At 37.3% G+C, this 17,785-nt stretch overlaps 3 protein-coding genes across 3 annotated transcripts; 2 read left to right on the forward strand and 1 right to left on the reverse strand.

Annotated features, from left to right (window-relative positions):
* The first annotated feature begins 279 nt into the window (after positions 1–279).
* Positions 280–2,668, forward strand: LOC147236579 (catechol O-methyltransferase domain-containing protein 1-like). The gene is made up of 7 exons (XM_086171203.1): positions 280–402; positions 501–619; positions 1,184–1,289; positions 1,722–1,840; positions 2,113–2,167; positions 2,261–2,394; positions 2,480–2,668. The coding sequence occupies exons 1-7, from the start codon at positions 282–284 to the stop codon at positions 2,630–2,632; spliced, it is 807 nt and encodes a 268-aa protein (XP_086027329.1). The 5' UTR covers positions 280–281; the 3' UTR covers positions 2,633–2,668.
* A 145-nt stretch (positions 2,669–2,813) lies between these two features.
* Positions 2,814–13,683, reverse strand: tmem216 (transmembrane protein 216). The gene is made up of 7 exons (XM_086171226.1): positions 12,818–13,683; positions 7,132–7,194; positions 6,415–6,428; positions 6,233–6,326; positions 5,640–5,732; positions 4,921–5,122; positions 2,814–4,814 (listed from the first exon to the last, which is right to left on the reverse strand). Exons 2-7 carry the CDS (start codon positions 7,139–7,141, stop codon positions 4,799–4,801), a joined length of 429 nt encoding a protein of 142 aa, XP_086027352.1. The 5' UTR covers positions 7,142–7,194; positions 12,818–13,683; the 3' UTR covers positions 2,814–4,798.
* Positions 8,555–12,911, forward strand: LOC147236581 (catechol O-methyltransferase domain-containing protein 1-like). Its single transcript, XM_086171214.1, has 7 exons — positions 8,555–8,639; positions 8,738–8,856; positions 9,421–9,526; positions 9,953–10,071; positions 10,344–10,398; positions 10,491–10,624; positions 10,710–12,911. Exons 1-7 carry the CDS (start codon positions 8,585–8,587, stop codon positions 10,860–10,862), a joined length of 741 nt encoding a protein of 246 aa, XP_086027340.1. The 5' UTR covers positions 8,555–8,584; the 3' UTR covers positions 10,863–12,911.
* Positions 13,684–17,785: the final 4,102 nt, after the last annotated feature.

Here is a 17,785-nt window from a genome sequence, read left to right on the forward strand (position 1 = left end):
TGATCAGACAGGGTTCAAACCTGGCCTTAAGTTTGCTTGAAACTTAAGGAAAAAAGCAAATATCAATAAATGTCTGAAAAAAAAGATATAACAAAAGGGGCTCTTCATCTTGTGATTTCCAGAAAAAAAACAAACTTGAAACAACACAGAGGAGACACATCAGACTATACTGTTTGGTTTATAAGAATGATCAATATGCCGACTCTGTCTCAAAGTCTAACCAAAACAAACAGACAGGAGGTTAATGTTCTTGTGACTTCTTAATACAAATAGTGACACCGATGGCAGTTGACTGGTATCTCAAAGCTAGTCAGTATTGTCCATCAGTTAAAACAAGAGCACAGAGCATGGCTGTAGATATCAAATTATTCTTCGGCATTGCACTCTCTGTTGTGCTAACAGGTATGAGATCATTGAGCATGAATGACATTTTGTGGGTTATCAGGTAGTTGCAAGAATTTCTTGTGATGGCATCTGATGGTCTATTATGGTTCACTAAGGAGTGGGACAGTCTGCATTTCTTGGGAAGAGCCACAGTGATGGAAAGAATGACCCTGTGCTGCAGTATGTTGTTAACAACTCTCTGAGGGAGCATCCAGTCCTCACAAAACTCAGACTGGTAAGAGTAATCTGCAAACTCACATGCACTTGAGAATTGTATGACTTTATTCACAGCTGGACTGTTCGTGGTTCTGAATAGCAGCTCTGCTCATTGTCGGAATGGCTTGATAAATGAACACGTCTCAACCCAATATTACTTTCACATTTTTAAGGTCACCCTTTGAAATTATCAATGTCATTAGTCACTCTTGTGCATAATGGCCAGATATCTGTAAAAACAAATTAAAACGCTTAAACCAGCATGGAGACATTTATGTTAGAGATCAAGAAAGTTGAAGTCATTAAATATTGTTCGATGCTAATGGCATTGCCTGTAGACAGTCAAAGCAGATTGAGTTTGATTTTGTTTGTCAAATTAACTTTCTACATGACATTAAATATATTGGAAACACATAATTGCCACAGTACACAAAGACATTGTAGTAGTTGTTATTTTGACCACTGGGAGGCAGAGCAGTGTAAGAGATCATGCCATTCTTCAGAGAAACTGCCACTGACTGCATATGTTTGTATGTTGTTGAATTGGGTCATGATGACAAGTAAATTCTGTTTCTTCCTGTAGAGAACCCTCGAAGATCAATGGAGTGCAATGTTGGTTGCAGCTGAACAAGCCCAGTTAATGGCACTTCTCATTAAAATGATCAATGCAACAAGAGCAATTGAAATAGGTAAAATGATGTCCAAACTCAATTAATGGGAAAATGACTTGTGAAAAAAAATAAAAATAAAAAATACAGCTACAACAAAAAAATTATCAAAGCTTAATATTACTTGAACAATTCTTCAAAATTACAATTTGGAGTGGGAAATGAAGAGGGAAACTTAATTTACAATCGCATGAGTTTATATATGAATAGATTGGGAAAAATAAACAAAATATCTGTTCAGTTACAGAACTTCAATTTTTCCAGAAAAAAAAAGAAATCAAATGTTTTAATGAACTTGCTTAAGCCTCAGAATTTTAGGTACTCTATTACAATGTAACTTTACGACGGTCTCCAAGTCTTTACTAATTCATTTATCTTAACTAATAAGTGTTACATTCTTATAAACATTTTTTGATGAATCTCTGACCTTGTTTCTCTCATTGACTCTTGCAGGGATGTACACAGGATATAACGCACTCAGCATGGCTTTGTCAATGCCAGAGAATGGATATGTAATTGCTTTAGAAATAGAGGAAATCTATGCGGAAATTGCTAAACCATTTTTTAAAGAGGTATTATATGTGTAAACTTACACTTTACAAGTTGAGTAAGATTGACTTTGCTCTTGTGACAAGTTCTGCAATCAGCACCCACATTCTCCCAGTTTGTGTTCACAAAACAGTAGCTCAGTTCAGTAAGTCATGGGGTGACACGATACAGAAAACTAGGAAGTCTAGTCATGCTTAGGCTTAATCTCTAGTGTTGTATCAACAATTGAAAGAAAGTTAATTGCAGTGTCTGCCTTGTGATCAAATGCCATAATAGATTTTTTTTTTCAAAATAGGCTGGAGTTGAGAAAAACATAGATGTACGAATACAACCAGCATTGACAACAATGGGTAAGTGATTTTATACATTTTTTATCTTGATCTTTGAAAAAATAAAAATGCAAAAAAGTTCTTGTGATGCAACATTTATCTTTGTCTTATTAGAGCAATTATTGGCAGCTGGGGAAGCTGGAACATACGACTTTGTCTTTGTTGATGCTGATAAAGTCAACTACGACAATTACTATGAGAAGTCCCTTGAGCTCATACGAAAAGGGGGCATCATTGCAATTGACAATGTAAGTACAGTGTAAGGACATGTGCCTGTGCCAGTTGGGCTCTGTGACTTCAAATGACATGAAAACACTTTGTGGATATCATTAGGTGCTATGGAGTGGAAAGGTTATAAATCCTGCCCAAAATGACAGCACCTCCAAGGCTATGGATGCTCTCAACAAGAAGCTCCACAAAGATGAGAGGATCGATCTAAGCATGATCACTGTGGGTGATGGTCTGACAATTGCTATGAAACGCTAAGCTGTCGCAAAGTTTCATTAAACAGAAGCAGACAACATAGTTTGGTATCTTTTTGGACAGCACATTTAATTCAAAATACTGAATACAAATTCATATAAGGAGTCATATCAAAGTGAGTGCAATGACAAAATAAAAAGGGGCTACAAAAAAAAAAGAATAAAACTTCAAGCCAGGGTTAAAAGATTGCATGCTACACCAAGGGTTTCTGCAGGTTTCACCAAGTCAAATGTGAGCCTTTTTTAGACCTTTTAAGACCATTGTGAATTGAATCTAAACCTATCTCTTGTCCATACTGGCAAGAGTATGAAATAAATAAAAGGCACATTCTGCTCTATTCCAATATTTGTTCTAGTCAATCATCTTTGGAACCGAACATTCCTGGTTCGATTCCCGGCTCCTCCTACTGTGTTGAAATGTTGTTGAGCAAGAGCAAGACACACTGAACAAGAGACACTGCTCATGGTTGGTCCATGATGGGTTAATTGCAGGGAAAGAATGGATAAGGATAATGGAAAAGGATAAATTATTAGAAAAATTGAGAGACCCAGAATTCCTCATCCAATCTATCTTTGTCACTCCCAAAGAGAATCTCAACACTTTCATCTCTGCTAAGCTCCACTTCTTGTCTTTTCCTCAATACCACTATTGTAAAACCGTACAGCCTCATTGGTCTCACCACCATCTTGTACACCTTTCCTTTTGCCTGACACTTTTCTCCAACCGTTCCAACGTGTTGAAACACATTCCTACCCCTTTTTTCCACACACTTCATTGCTTGGGACTGTTGACCCTAAGTACTTCAAATCCTTCACCCTGATCTTAAGTACTTAATTTTAGTCAAACATCAGCACGAACAGGCCCTTAACTTAAGATGAAGTCCCTCTTAATGAAGTGTGCCAGTCCAAATTGAGTAATATAAGCTTTCTTGCCCTTTCCACATTTAAATGTTATAGCAATCTCTGAATCTGGGAACATGGTCATAAAAACCCAACCGACATCTTCTTTACTGGAATATGACTGATGTTTTGCAGTGATATGCAATATCCAGAGTGCCCCCACTTTAAATGTTGGCATGGATCCAAACAGTGCTTAAAGGTCACTAATTGAGGGTCTAACCGTTGTGCTGAAGCCAGGCTTCCATGTTAACGCACTGGGACAAAAATTAGTCATGTCCAATGTTCCCACTAAGCCACGCATTTGCACAATCGAGCACTGCTCCAGCGTTCTCCGTGCACAGTAAAGCTGAACTGTAAATAGATTCAACAGATTTATTTTATTTACAGCTCAGCTGGGATATTATTTTATGCGCTGTGTAGATTTGCTGTGCATGGAGAACACTGGAGCAGTGCGCAATAGCACAAGCGAGCAGCTTAGAGGGAACACCGGTCATGTCAAGTGTGTTTGTTGGCTTCATACGACCAGTCAGTGCAACTGCATTGCTCCGATACCCTACCTGTTGGCAGTGAACATTAATAGATATGGGTTCTGTATTTCTTCTGTTGTTATACTACAATGTAACATAAAGTGACACCCTATCCACAAAAAATAGAAAAGGAGTAACCAAACTCTGTAATTCAACGTTGTAACATTCATTATTTTTCTAATTAAAGACCCGGCAAACTCTGTTGAAGACTTTTTACTGTATTCAACCTATATTCATTCATAATATTGTATTTTAGACTTTTTAAGACCCTGCAGAAATCCTGTGTATATATATATATATATATATATATATATATATTTATATATATCTTGTCTAAAATGACAATCTAAGAACTTAGAACTCGACAAAAAAACTACAATCTAATAACACAGTGCTCAATATGACTTACTTCCTGATGATAAAATGTAAAATATTATTTACATGTTTTCAACATTACTCATATAAAGATTCAGGAGGATCAAAGTGGATAAAACCAAATAAACAATTTAGACAAACCATTTTGAACATGTTTGCTTATCCAAATAATTTGCTGCGAAATGGAACTCATATAGAAAATATCCTAACTATTAGGTGAGTGCGTAAATAACACCAGCAGAAAAGGTGGCTAGATACTATAGATACTATAGACAGATAAATAGATAGATACTATAGTCGCTACAGTTCAACTCTAGAGTTTTGACAGTACGTCCTCACACTCTGTGTTGAGTGAAGTCACCTGTCTCTCAGTACACTTTGGACCTACAACAAGAAATCATTCAGACACAAACTTGAATATTCCCTGATGAATTTAGCTTACAAGCTACTGTGATGACAACTACAAGTAAGACATGGAGTATTTGATCACCTGGAGAAAGCAGAAAAGGAGAGGAGACCAAGCAGAAATTGGAGGCTGTAGAAGCAGAGGAGCACGGCACTGAGGAGGAACTCCAGCCGAAGGACAAAGGTCTGTAGCAGCAAGTAGTAGACAGTCAGTGCTGTACTGGGCAGAAGCATGAAAAGTGAAATTCCTGAGGCCAGAGACTGCTCACACAGATTTCCCTTCCAGCCTGTAATGAGAAATAACCATTAAGTCCTGATAAGGTCTAGTTCATACACTCTATACTCTATATCCATAAATCTCCTTTTTGGTCTTTCAAGGCCTCCTCCCTTGCAGTTCTAAACTCAGCATCTATTTACCTATATATTGGATATTTGCCCTCTCTGAATGTCCAATCCATCTCAGTCTGGGATCACTACCTGGATTTCCAAAACATCTGGCATGTGCTCCCCTTCTGATGCAGTCAGTTGGGATTCTATCCATCCTCATCATTCCCAAAGTATTTTAGAGAATTTAATTTTTAAAGATTGATGAATCAGATACTTAGTCTAGGTTGAAAGAGTTTTTAATGTTGAAAAATCTTATAATGTTAAAAATGAAGTATTCAGGTTATTCCCAAGGATGGCTATTCATTACATTAAAATCTTGAAAGTCCCTGCAGGATGTCACTAAATCATGCTGCAAAATGCTCCTTCTCTAATGCAGTTCAAAAGAATAGTTAGTATATTTGTGATTTATTTACCCACCATAAAAGATCCTTAAAGACTCGAGTCCAAGAAAGATTACAAGTAGCACCACATCAAGAGCCAGGTTATCTGATGGGTATGGCAGCAAAATACCTAGTCAACAGAGAGAAGAGTAAATCACACTACTGTAACCCGGGAGTCAAAGTATGAAACAGACTTTTCAATTCATTCCAAACTTGAAAATCAAGTTTCAAGGCTTTTTGCCTTTTTGGTTCAACTTAGGCTCTCACAGAGACCTGTGATGGTCATGATCAAATAGTAACAAGCATTTCTGCTACTAATAATTTAATTTCATTCATTGTTATTTAAAAATATTATCGCATCATATAATGCTTTGAGTATCTGGTATCTGAGATTCAATTCAGTGATGAAAAGCCCCCAATAACTTCTGTTTTCATTTACAAAATTATGGTCAAAAACATGATCTTAATGACTGGAACAAGACTGGTTTGCTTTAATTGATATAGAAATATAGCTGGATATTTCCACAGACTATTCAGGAGGTAACCATTAAAATGGTAACAGGAGCTGAGGAGTCTGTTTAGAAATTTTAATTGAAATAGTAGTGTGGTGCACCAAACATGCCAACAGACCTTTGTAGATAAACATCAGAACTTCTGCCACATAGAAAGCAGCAAAGTACCAACTGTTGAGGTACAAGAGGATTTGCAGAACAGTTGAAGACAGCTGATAAGAAGGTGGTTAAGATAAAAATTAAAAAAAATATATATATATAAATCAAACAGATCATGTCATCAGATGGAGTGAAGGATACAATTGGTTGGCTTGCTGCAGGGAAACAGATAGAACATAGCTGTTAGAGCAAATGGGTAAATTACAGATGAAGCTTACCATATGGTCAAGAATATAATCAGTTGGGAGAAGCCATACTATTTTTGCACGTTTAATTATAAGAATGGCAGAAATATTGTGAGTCCTAGATGTTTGAAAGTATTCTTATATTCAACTGATTAAGCAGTCTAAACAACGTTAGCCAATCGGCATATAATTCATTTGATTATTTTTTAATCCAACGAAGAATTCAAATCAAGATCAACTGACACCCTAGGCGTATGTTAGGGTGAGAAGAAACCGAAAACACTCTTGACTCCAAACATTCTGAGACACGGACGAGCATCATGCTTTGCGGTTATTACAAAATAGTAGTTACAGTTCATAAAATTAATAGAATTTTATCGATGGGTTTCAGTATGTTTAGACACTAAACACCAAGCGATGGTCTCATTCTTAGTTCGTAACAACTAAATTAGCATTCTAATTTTACCACGTAATTTTAGTCTTTCATTTATTTGGTTAGCTCTCGGATGTTGATACCTGTTCTCACTTCCGTTAACGAATATCAGCTAACCTTAAGCCCTATTCACTGATGGAAAACGGAACAGAAACTTATTTGGCGTCAAATGAAGCAACGTTACGGGAGATAAATGGATTATGACAAGTTTATTCAACGCTACTGTAGCATGTAACTTACCGGGCGCCATGTCTAATCACTATGGAAACAGCGTGGAGGAAGAGATTCTTCTTCGCCTTTCAACTGAAATTGCAACAGCGGTGATTTACTGCCCCCATTGGCTACTATATCGTACTGTAATCAGTAGGCTTAATTATAGAAACTGTCTGTAAAATAGTCACAATCGATCGTGTGACAATAACGCGTTTTTATTTGATATGTTCTACTGGCAACTGTTCAATATTGTAAAGCAGAGATGTGTGTGTAATGATGTACAAACAATCTTTATACATGAGCTGTTATGTCAATGGAGGTTCTCAGTCATCCAGGCCATGGTTAATCCTTGTCAAAATCTTTTCTGGCAACTGGACTTGAAATATCTTTCTTCTGTAACATAAGAACCCCATTCAAACTAGTTTCTGCAAAAACTATCCGTTCATGGCTACCAAGACAGGGAGAAACACTATCTAGATTTTTTTCTCAACACGCGCACACACACACACACACACACACACACACACACACACACACACACACACACACACACACACACACACACACACACACACACACACACACGATTATAGTTTCAGGACCATGAAAACATAAAATAGTTGCAGATGCTAAAATAGTTGCAGATGCACAATAATGGTTTGGTCATGTGCAGAGATGGTTTGGTCATGTACAGAGGAGGGAGAGAGAATATATTGGTAGACGGATGCTGGAATTGGAGCTTCCAGGCAAGAGGTCTCGAGGAAGACCAAAGAGAAGATTTACGGATGTAGTGAGAGAGGATATGAAGGTAGTTTGTGTGAGAGAGGAGGATACAGAGAATAGGGTTAGATGGAGAAAGTTGACTCGCTGTGACGACCCTTGACGGGAAAAGCCGAAAGAAGAAGAAGAAGAAGAAGTTGCAGATGCACAATACTGCATTCAGAAAACAACTGAGTTATGAAATTCACTCTGGGCTGTCCTCAGACAAGGTTTCTGCGAAAGTTTTGTAGGAATTATGTATTTTCACTCATCAAAGCTTGTAATTCCTTAAATCAAGAATATAAGATGAAGACTTCTTTTGTACCGCACCGACACATCAACCAACAGAACCACAAATTTGATGATAGACAACATTCTGATCAGACAGGGGTCAAACCTGCCCTTAAGTTTGCTTGAAACTTATGGAAAAAAGAAAATATCAATAAATGTCTGAAAAAAAAAGATATAACAAAAGGGGCTCTTCATCTTGTGATGTTAAGACAAAAAAAAATACTTGAAACAACATCACAGATGAGACACATCAGACTATACTGTTTGGTTTATAAGAATAATTAATATGCCAACTCTGTCTCAAAGTCTAACCAAAACAAACAGACAGGAGGTTAATGTCCTGTGATTTCTTGATATAAATAGTGACACCGATGGCAGTTGACTGGTATCTCAAAGCTAGTCAGTATTGTCCATCAGTTAAAACAAGAGCATGGCTGTAGATATCAAATTATTCTTCGGCATTGCACTCTCTGTTGTGCTAACAGGTATGAGATCATTGAGCATGAATGACATTTTGTGGGTTATAAGGTAGTTGCAAGAATTTCTTGTGATGGCATCTGATGGTCTATTATGGTTCACTAAGGAGTGGGACAGTCTGCATCTCTTGGGAAGAGCCACAGCGATGGAAAGAATGACCCTGTGCTGCAGTATGTTGTGAACAACTCTCTGAGGGAGCATCCAGTCCTCACAAAACTCAGACTGGTAAGAGTAATCTGCAAACTCACATGCACTTGAGAATTATATGACTTTATTCACAGCTGGACTGTTCGTGGTTCTGAATAGCAGCTCTGCTCATTGTCGGAATGGCTTGATAAATGAACACGTCTCAACCCAATATTACTTTCACATTTTTAAGGTCACCCTTTGAAATTATCAATGTCATTAGTCACTTTTGTGCATAATGGCCAGATATCTGTAAAAACAAATTAAAACGCTTAAACCAGCATGGAGACATTTATGTTAGAGATCAAGAAAGTTGAAGTCATTAAATATTGTTCGATGCTAATGGCATTGCCTGTGGACAGTCAAAGCAGATTGAGTTTGATTTTGTTTGTCAAATTAACTTTCTACATGACATTAAATATATTGGAAATACATAATTGCCACAGTACACAAAGACATTGTAGTAGTTGTTATTTTGACCACTGGGAGGCAGAGCAGTGTAAGAGATCGTGCCATTCTTCAGAGAAACTGCCACTGACTGCATATGTTTGTATGTTGGTTAATTAGGTCATGATGACAAGTAAATTCTGTTTTTTCCTGTAGAGAACCATTGAAGATCAATGGAGTGCAATGATGACTGCAGCTGAACAAGCCCAGTTAATGGCACTTCTCATTAAAATGATCAATGCAACAAGAGCTATTGAAATAGGTAAAATGATGTTCAAACTCAATTAATGAAAAAGGAAATCTGAAAAAAAAAAAAAAAATACAGCTACAACAAAAAAATTATCAAAGCTTAATATTACTTGAACAATTCTTCAAAACTACAATTTGGAGTGGGAAATGAAGAAGGAAACTTAATTTACAAACACATGAGTTTATATGTAAATAGATTGGGGAAAAATAAACAAAATATCTGTTCGGATACACAACTTCAATTTTTCCAAAAAAAAAAGGAATCACATGTTTTAATGAACTTGCTAAAGCCTCAGAATTTTAGGTAATCTATTACAATGTAACTTTACAAAGGTCTCCAAGTCTTTACTAATTCATTTATCTTTCCTTATAAGTGTTACATTCTTGTAAACATTTTTTGATGAATCTCTGACCTTGTTTCTCTCATTGTATCTTGCAGGGATGTACACAGGATATAACGCACTCAGCATGGCTTTGTCAATGCCAGAGAATGGATATGTAGTTGCTTTAGAAATAGAGGAAATCTATGTGGACATTGCTAAACCATTTTTTAAAGAGGTATTATATGTGTAAACATACACTTTACAAGTTGAGTAAGATTGACTTTGCTCTTGTGACAAATTCTGCAATCAGCACCCACCTTCTCCCAGTTTGTGTTCACAAAACAGTAGCTCAGTTCAGTGAGTCATGGTGTGACATGATACAGAAAACTAGGAAGTCTAGTCATGCTTTGGCTTAATCCCTAGTGTTTTATCAACAATTGAAAGAAAGTTAATTGCAGTGTCTGCCTTGTGATCAAATGCCATAATAGATGTTTTTTTTTTAAATAGGCTGGAGTTGAGAAAAACATAGATGTACGAATACAACCAGCATTGACAACAATGGGTAAGTGATTTTATACATTTTTATCTTGATTTTTGAAAAAATAAAAATGCAAAAAAGTTCTTGTGATGCAACATTTATCTTTGTCTTATTAGAGCAATTATTGGCAGCTGGGGAAGCTGGAACATACGACTTTGTCTACGTTGATGCTGATGAAGCCAACTACGACAACTACTATGAGAAGTCCCTTGAGCTCATACGAAAAGGGGGCATCATTGCAATTGACAATGTAAGTACAGTGTAAGGACATGTGCCCATGCCAGTTGGGCTCTGTGACTTCAAATGACATGAAAACACTTTGTGGGTATCATTAGGTGCTATGCAGTGGAAAGATTATAAATCCTGCCCATAATGACAACATCTCCAAGGCTATGGATGCTCTCAACAAGAAGCTCCACAAAGATGAGAGGATCGATCTGAGCATGATCACTGTGGGGGATGGTCTGACAATTGCTATGAAACGCTAAACTGTCGCAAAGTTTCATTAAACAGAAGCAGACAACATAGTTTGGTATCTTTTTGGTCAGCACATTTAATTCAAAATACTGAATACAAATTCATATAAGGAGTCATATCAAAGTGAGTGCAATGACAAAACAAAAAGGGGCTACAAAAAAAAAGAATAAAACTTCAAGCCAGAGTTAAAAGATTGCTTGCTAAACCAAGGGTTTCTGCAGGTTTCACCAAGTCAAATGTGAGCCTTTTTTAGACCTTTTAAGACCATTGTGAATTGAATCTAAACCTGTCTCTTGTCCATACTGGCAAGAGTATGAAATATATAAAAGGCACATTCTGTTCTATTCCAATATTTGTTCTAGTCAATCATCTTTGGAACCGAACATTCCTGGTTCGATTCCCGGCTCCTCCTACTGTGTCGAAATGTTGTTGAGCAAGAGCAAGACACACTGAACAAGAGACACTGCTCATGGTTGGTCCATGAAAGAATGGATAAGGATAATGGAAAAGGATAAATTATTAGAAAAATTGAGAGACCCAGAATTCCTCATCCAATCTATCCTTGTAACTCCCAAAGAGAATCTCAACACTTTAATCTCTGCTAAGCGCCACTTCTTGTCTTTTCCTCAATACCACTATTGTAAAACCATACAGCCTCATTGGTCTCACCACCATCTTGTACACCTTTCCTTTTGCCTGACACTTTTCTCCAACCGTTCCAAGGTGACGAAACACATTCCTACCCCTTTTTTCCACACACTTCATTGCTTGGGACTGTTGACCCTAAGTACTTCAAATCCTTCACCCTGATCTTAAGTACTTAATTTTAGTCAAACATCAGCACGAACAGGCTCTTAACTTAAGATGAGGTCCCTCTTAATGAAGTGTGCCAGTCCACATTGAGAAATATAAGCTTTCTTGCCCTTTCCACATTTAAATGTTATAGCAATCTCTGAATCTGGGAACATGGTCATAAAAACCCAACCGACATCTTCTTTACTGGAATATGACTGATGTTTTGCAATGATATGCAATATCCAGAGTGCCCTCACTTTAAATGTTGGCATGGATCCAAACAGTGCTTAAAGGTCACTAATTGAGGGTCTAACCATTGTGCTGAAGCCAGGCTTCCATGTTAACACTCTGGGACAAAAATTAGTCATGTCCAATGTTCCCACTAAGCCACAGTATTCCCACAGTAAAGCTGAACTGTAAATAAATTAAACAGATTTATTTTATTTACAACTCAGCTTGGATTTTATTGTGCAGTATAGATTTGCTGTGCGCGGAGAACACTGGAGCAGTGCGTAATTGCGCAAGCGAGCAGCTTGGGGGTCATGTCAAGTGTTTGTTGGCTTCATACGACCAGTCAGTGCAACTGCATAGCTCCGATACCCTACCTGTTGGCAGTGACCTTTAATAGATATGGGTTCTGTATTTCTTCCGTTGTTATACAACAATGTAACATAAAGTGACACCCCATCAAAAAAAAAAAAAAATAGAAAAGGAGTAACCAAACTCTGTAATTCAACTTTGTAACATTCATTATTTTTCTAATTAGACCTGGCAAACTCTGTTGAAGACTTTTTACTGTATTCAACCTATATTTATTCATAATATTGTATTTTAGACTTTTTAAGACCCTGCAGAAATCCTGTGTGTATATATATATATATATATATATATATATATATATATATATATGTATATATATTTATATATATATATATATCTTGTCTAAAATGACAATCTAAGAACTTAGAACGCGACAAAAAAACTACAATCTAATAACATAGTGCTCAATATGACTGACTTCCTGATGATAAAATGTAAAATATTATTTACATGTTTTCAACATTACTCATATAAAGATTCAGGAGGATCAAAGTGGATAAAACCAAAGAAACAATTTAATTGAAATTTTTAATTGAAATAGTAGTGTGGTGCACCAAACATGCCAACAGACCTTTGTAGATAAACATCAGAACTTCTGCCACATAGAAAGCAGCAAAGTACCAACTGTTGAGGTACAAGAGGATTTGCAGAACAGTTGGAGACAGCTGATAAGAAGGTGGTTAAGATGAAAATTTAAAAAAATTAAAATATAAATCAAACAGATCATGTCATCAGATGGAGTGAAGGATACAATTGGTTGGCTTGCTGCAGGGAAACAGATAGAACATAGCTGTTAGAGCAAATGGGTAAATTACAGATGAAGCTTACCATATGGTCAATAATATAATCAATTGGGAGAAGCCATACTATTCTTGCGCGTTTTATTATAAGAATGGCAGAAATATTGTGAGTCCTAGATGTTTGAAAGTAATCTTATATTCAACCGATTAAGCAGTCTAAACAGCGTTAGCCAATTGGCATATAATTCATTTTATTATTTTTTTAATCCAACGAAGAATTCAAATCAAGATCAACCAACAACCTAGGCGGGTGTTAGGGTGAGAAGAAACCGAAAACACTCTTGACTCCAAACATTCTTAGACACAGGCGAGCATCATGCTCCGCGGTTATTACAAAATAGTAGTTACAGTTCATAAAATTAATAGAATTTTATCGATGGGTTTCAGTATGTTTAGATACTAAACACCAAGCGATGATCGCATTGTAAGTTCGTAACAACTAAATTAGCATTCCAATTTACCACGTAATTTTAGTCTTCCATTTATTTGGTTAGCTCTTGGATATTGATACCTGTTCTGACTTTCGTTAACGAATATCAGCTAACCTTAAGCCCTATTAACTGATGGAAAACGGAACAGAAACTTATTTGGCGTCAAATGAAGCAACGTTACGGGACATTAATGGATTATGACAAGTTTATTTAACGCCACTGTAGCATGTAACTTACCGGGCGCCATGTCTAATCACTATGGAAACAGCGTGGAGGAAGAGATTCTTCTTCGCCTTTCAACTGAAATTGCAACAGCGGTGATTTACTGCCCCCATTGGCTACTATATCGTACTGTAATCAGTAGGGTTCAATAAAGAAACGGTCTGTAAAATAATCATAATTGATGGTGTGACAACAACGCGTTTTTATTTGATATGTTCTACTAGCAACTGTTCAATATTTTAAAGCAGAGATGTGTGTGTAATGATGTACAAACAATCTTTATACATGTGCTGTAATGTCAATGGAGGTTCTCAGTCATCCAGGCCATGGTTAATCCTTGCCAAAATCTTTTCTGGCAACTGGACTTGAAATATCTTTCTTCTGTGACACAAGAACCCCATTCAAATCAGTTTCTGCAAAAACTATCCGTTCATGGCTACCAAGACAGGGAGAAACACTATCAAGATCACACACACACACGCACACACGCACGCACGCACGCACACACGCACACACGCACACACGCACACACACACACACACACACACACACACACACACACACACACACACACACACACACACACACACACACACACACACACACACGATATAATTTTTCTGATATGGATTTAATTTAAAGGAACAGCTTGCTGATCACGACTTAGCCTCTTTTGCTCAAGAACACAATCAAATCATTTGAGAATAAACTTGAAAATTGCAAGTTTAACATGTCTGGTTATCTGAAGGAGTACCAAAGCCTGGTCAATGTGAAGATGGCTTTCGATGTGGAGATACTGCCAGGTGAGGTTTAGGAAAGACAATAAGATTAAAAAAAAAAGGAAGTCCTATACTTTTAAAATTTTGTATATTGATATTTTGTGCATTTTACATCAAGCGAGGGATAAAATGTTTGTTCTACACATTTCTGACATTAAAGTGATGTGCGATGCTGCTGTGAGTTAAAACTAGATTTGGTATGGCAGCAGTTCAACACATTTGTACCTCAATTTTATTTTGAGAAATTAAAATATAAATAAATATTTTAAGTCACATTTTATACATTAATAGTTTCAGCAGCCATCTTTAGTCCACACTACCTATAGTCAGACAGTCAGTGAAGCCATTTAATCAGGAGAACGCAAAAAAAACAAGCCCTTAGGAACATGCAAAAACAACTAAAGGGCTATAATTTTTTTACCTCTCAAAATCTCCCTTTCTTGATATATTTTTAGTAGCCTAGCTAATTTTACCAGCCTTGTCTGAATGAATGATGAATAAATAATGCTTGTATAATGTATAATCCCTGTCTCACAGGAAATTTCTTAGAGGTGAAAAAGCCCGGCTTTAATTACACCCCAATTAACACAACAACAACAGCCACACTTCCTTGTCCCGCATTTACCATCAGTCCCCTGTTTACACCCTCCACTGTCAGAGCAGTCCTGGAGGTCCAGAGATTATAACAGAGATGACCAGGGAGATCGAAATGTTATAATTTGAGAGATAGACTTGGAGGAGACAAGCAGGAATTGATCAGCCAGACTTTGCCTACAAAAATAAAAGAGGCAAAGAGGGAGAGAAGCATAGTAAAAACAGTATTAAGGAAAGTGAGCAATTGGTTAAAAATCAAGTGCAATGTGTGGAAAGTGCAGTATGTGAATACAAAGGTGTGGACAGAAGGGTTCTTGATGGTGAAAATTATTCCAAAGAGGCAAAACAAACCTAAGCAGTGACTAATCAGTGCAGCAGTACTGATACAAACTTAAGCATAGCACAAAGCCATCAAAAACACTGACGTCTTGAAAATTCTTGCTGTAAAAGTAGAGCATTTCAAGCCAGACATCCCTCTCAATCAATTCCAGCCCTTTGATAAAAAAAAAAAAAAAAAAAATGAATCTGTGGTTAGATCTATGAAACTGTTGATATCCTTGCTAAGACCCCAAGGAATTAGACTAAACTCATGCATTCGGCAATTCTACTCAAATACAAGGCTGAGTAACCACTTTGGCTTCTGAAACAGCTCTGGATACATCTAAGAATAGAGAATCAGTGATCAGCACATTAGCTATTAAGAGTCTAGTAAACCTTCAGAATGTAAAGACAGGGGGAAGAAGTCTGGAACAGTATCCAGGGTGGAGGTGGGGGTCAAAAGGCATTCATTCCTGAGTTAAAAAACAAGTTTTTTAAGTCTTCCCACTTAAAAAGATGAGAGGCCTGTAATTTTCATCATAGCTACACTACAACTATGAGAGACAGAATGAGAGGAAAGAATCCAGGAAATCACATTTTAAGATATTTATGAATTGGTAAATTCCTTGGTAAAAAAAAAGTATTTGGTCACCTACAAACAAGCTAAATTTCTAGCTCTTACAGACCTGTAACTTCTTCTTTAAGAGGCTCCTCTGTCCTCCAGACGTTATCTGTATTAATGGCACCTGATTGAACTGGATATCAGTGTAAAAGACACCTATCCACAACCTCGAACAGTGAAACTCCAATAAAGCCAAGACTACAGAGCTGTCAAAGGACACCAGAAACAAACATATTTGTAGACCTGCACCAGGCTGGAAAGACTGAATCTGCAATAGGTAAGCAGCTTGGTGTGAAGAAATCAACTGTGGGGGAAATTATTAGAAAATGGAAGACATTCAAGACCACTGATTATCTCCCTCCAACTGGGGCTCCACGCAAGATCTCGCCCCCTGGGGTCAAAATGACCACAAGAACAGTGAGCAAATATACCAGAACCACTCAGAAGGGACCTGGTGGGTGACCTGCAGAGAGCTGGGACCAAAGTAACAAAGGCTACCATTGGGAACACAAGATGCTGCCAGAGACTCAAACCTGCTGTGCCAGATATGTACCCCGTCTTTAGCCAGTCAAGGTCCATCTGAAGTTTGCTAGAGAGCCTTTAGATGATCCAGAAGAGGACTGGGAGGATGTCCTATGGGCAGATGAAACCAAAATAGAACCTTCTGGTACAAACTCAACTTGTCGTCTTTGGAGAAAGAATGCTGAGTTGTATCCAAATAACACCATACCTACTGTCAAGCATGGGGGGGGGAGACCTTATGGTTTGGGGCTGTTTTTCCACAGTAGGGACCAGGACGACTGATCCGTGTAAAGAATGAATGGGGTCATGTATCGTGAGAGTGAAAACCTCCTATCAGCATGGGCATTGAAGATGAAAGGTGGCTGGATCTTTCAGTCTGACAATGATCACAATCACACACAACAACGAAGGATTGGCTTTGTAAGACGTCTGTGTTGCCCTATGACAGCCCCAAAACATCACTGCTCTGGAGATCTGCAAGGAGGAATGGTCCAAAATACCACAAACTGTGGTATTTTGGACCATTCTGAAGACTTACATAAAACATTTGACCTCTGTCATTGCCGATAAACGGTATAGAACAAAGTATTGAGATGAACGTTTGCTATTGACCAAATAGTTATTTCCCACCATAATTTGCAAATAAATTCTTTAAAAATCAATTTGATTTTCTGGATGTTTTTTCCTCATTCTGCCTCTTATAGTGGAATGAAAATTACAGTCCTCTTTCATCTGTTTAAGTGGGAACACTTGGACAATTGGTGGCTGACTAAATACCTTTTGCCCCACTATAGGTATTATCATCAGCGGAACTCAAAGCACAATACCATTGGTCATCTTTAACTTCATCTGGGCTCTTCCAATCGGTTAGTTTAGATAGGCACTTTTGCCATTTCTACTAAATCAAGTGAAAATGGCATTTTCAAGTCACTTTCATATACTGCACGTGTTGGGGACATGGATTTACCACACAATATATTTCACTAAATTGTTCCTTTGAAGTCACTTTCGATATACCTGTATCTTGTTGTTGCTGAAATAATTGCGAGTCATGTTTTCATACCAAGCACTATATTCAAATTGAATGGTTCTTAGCCATACCCAAAAGCAGTTTGAGTTTGAAATCAAAGACTGCTTTTAAACCTTGTTGACCCTTCTTTTACTGCAATTGTGAAATTGAAACAAAAGTTGAGAATTGAATACCATTTTGTCTGGCCGAGACTGCTGTTTCAGGAAAAAAGGACCATTTGT

This window comes from Fistularia commersonii, chromosome 2 (assembly GCF_037954325.1).
Source record: "Fistularia commersonii isolate RoL2024-O1a breed Wild chromosome 2, RoL_Fcom_v1.0, whole genome shotgun sequence".
In the NCBI taxonomy this organism is placed as follows: Eukaryota; Metazoa; Chordata; class Actinopteri; order Syngnathiformes; family Fistulariidae; genus Fistularia; species Fistularia commersonii.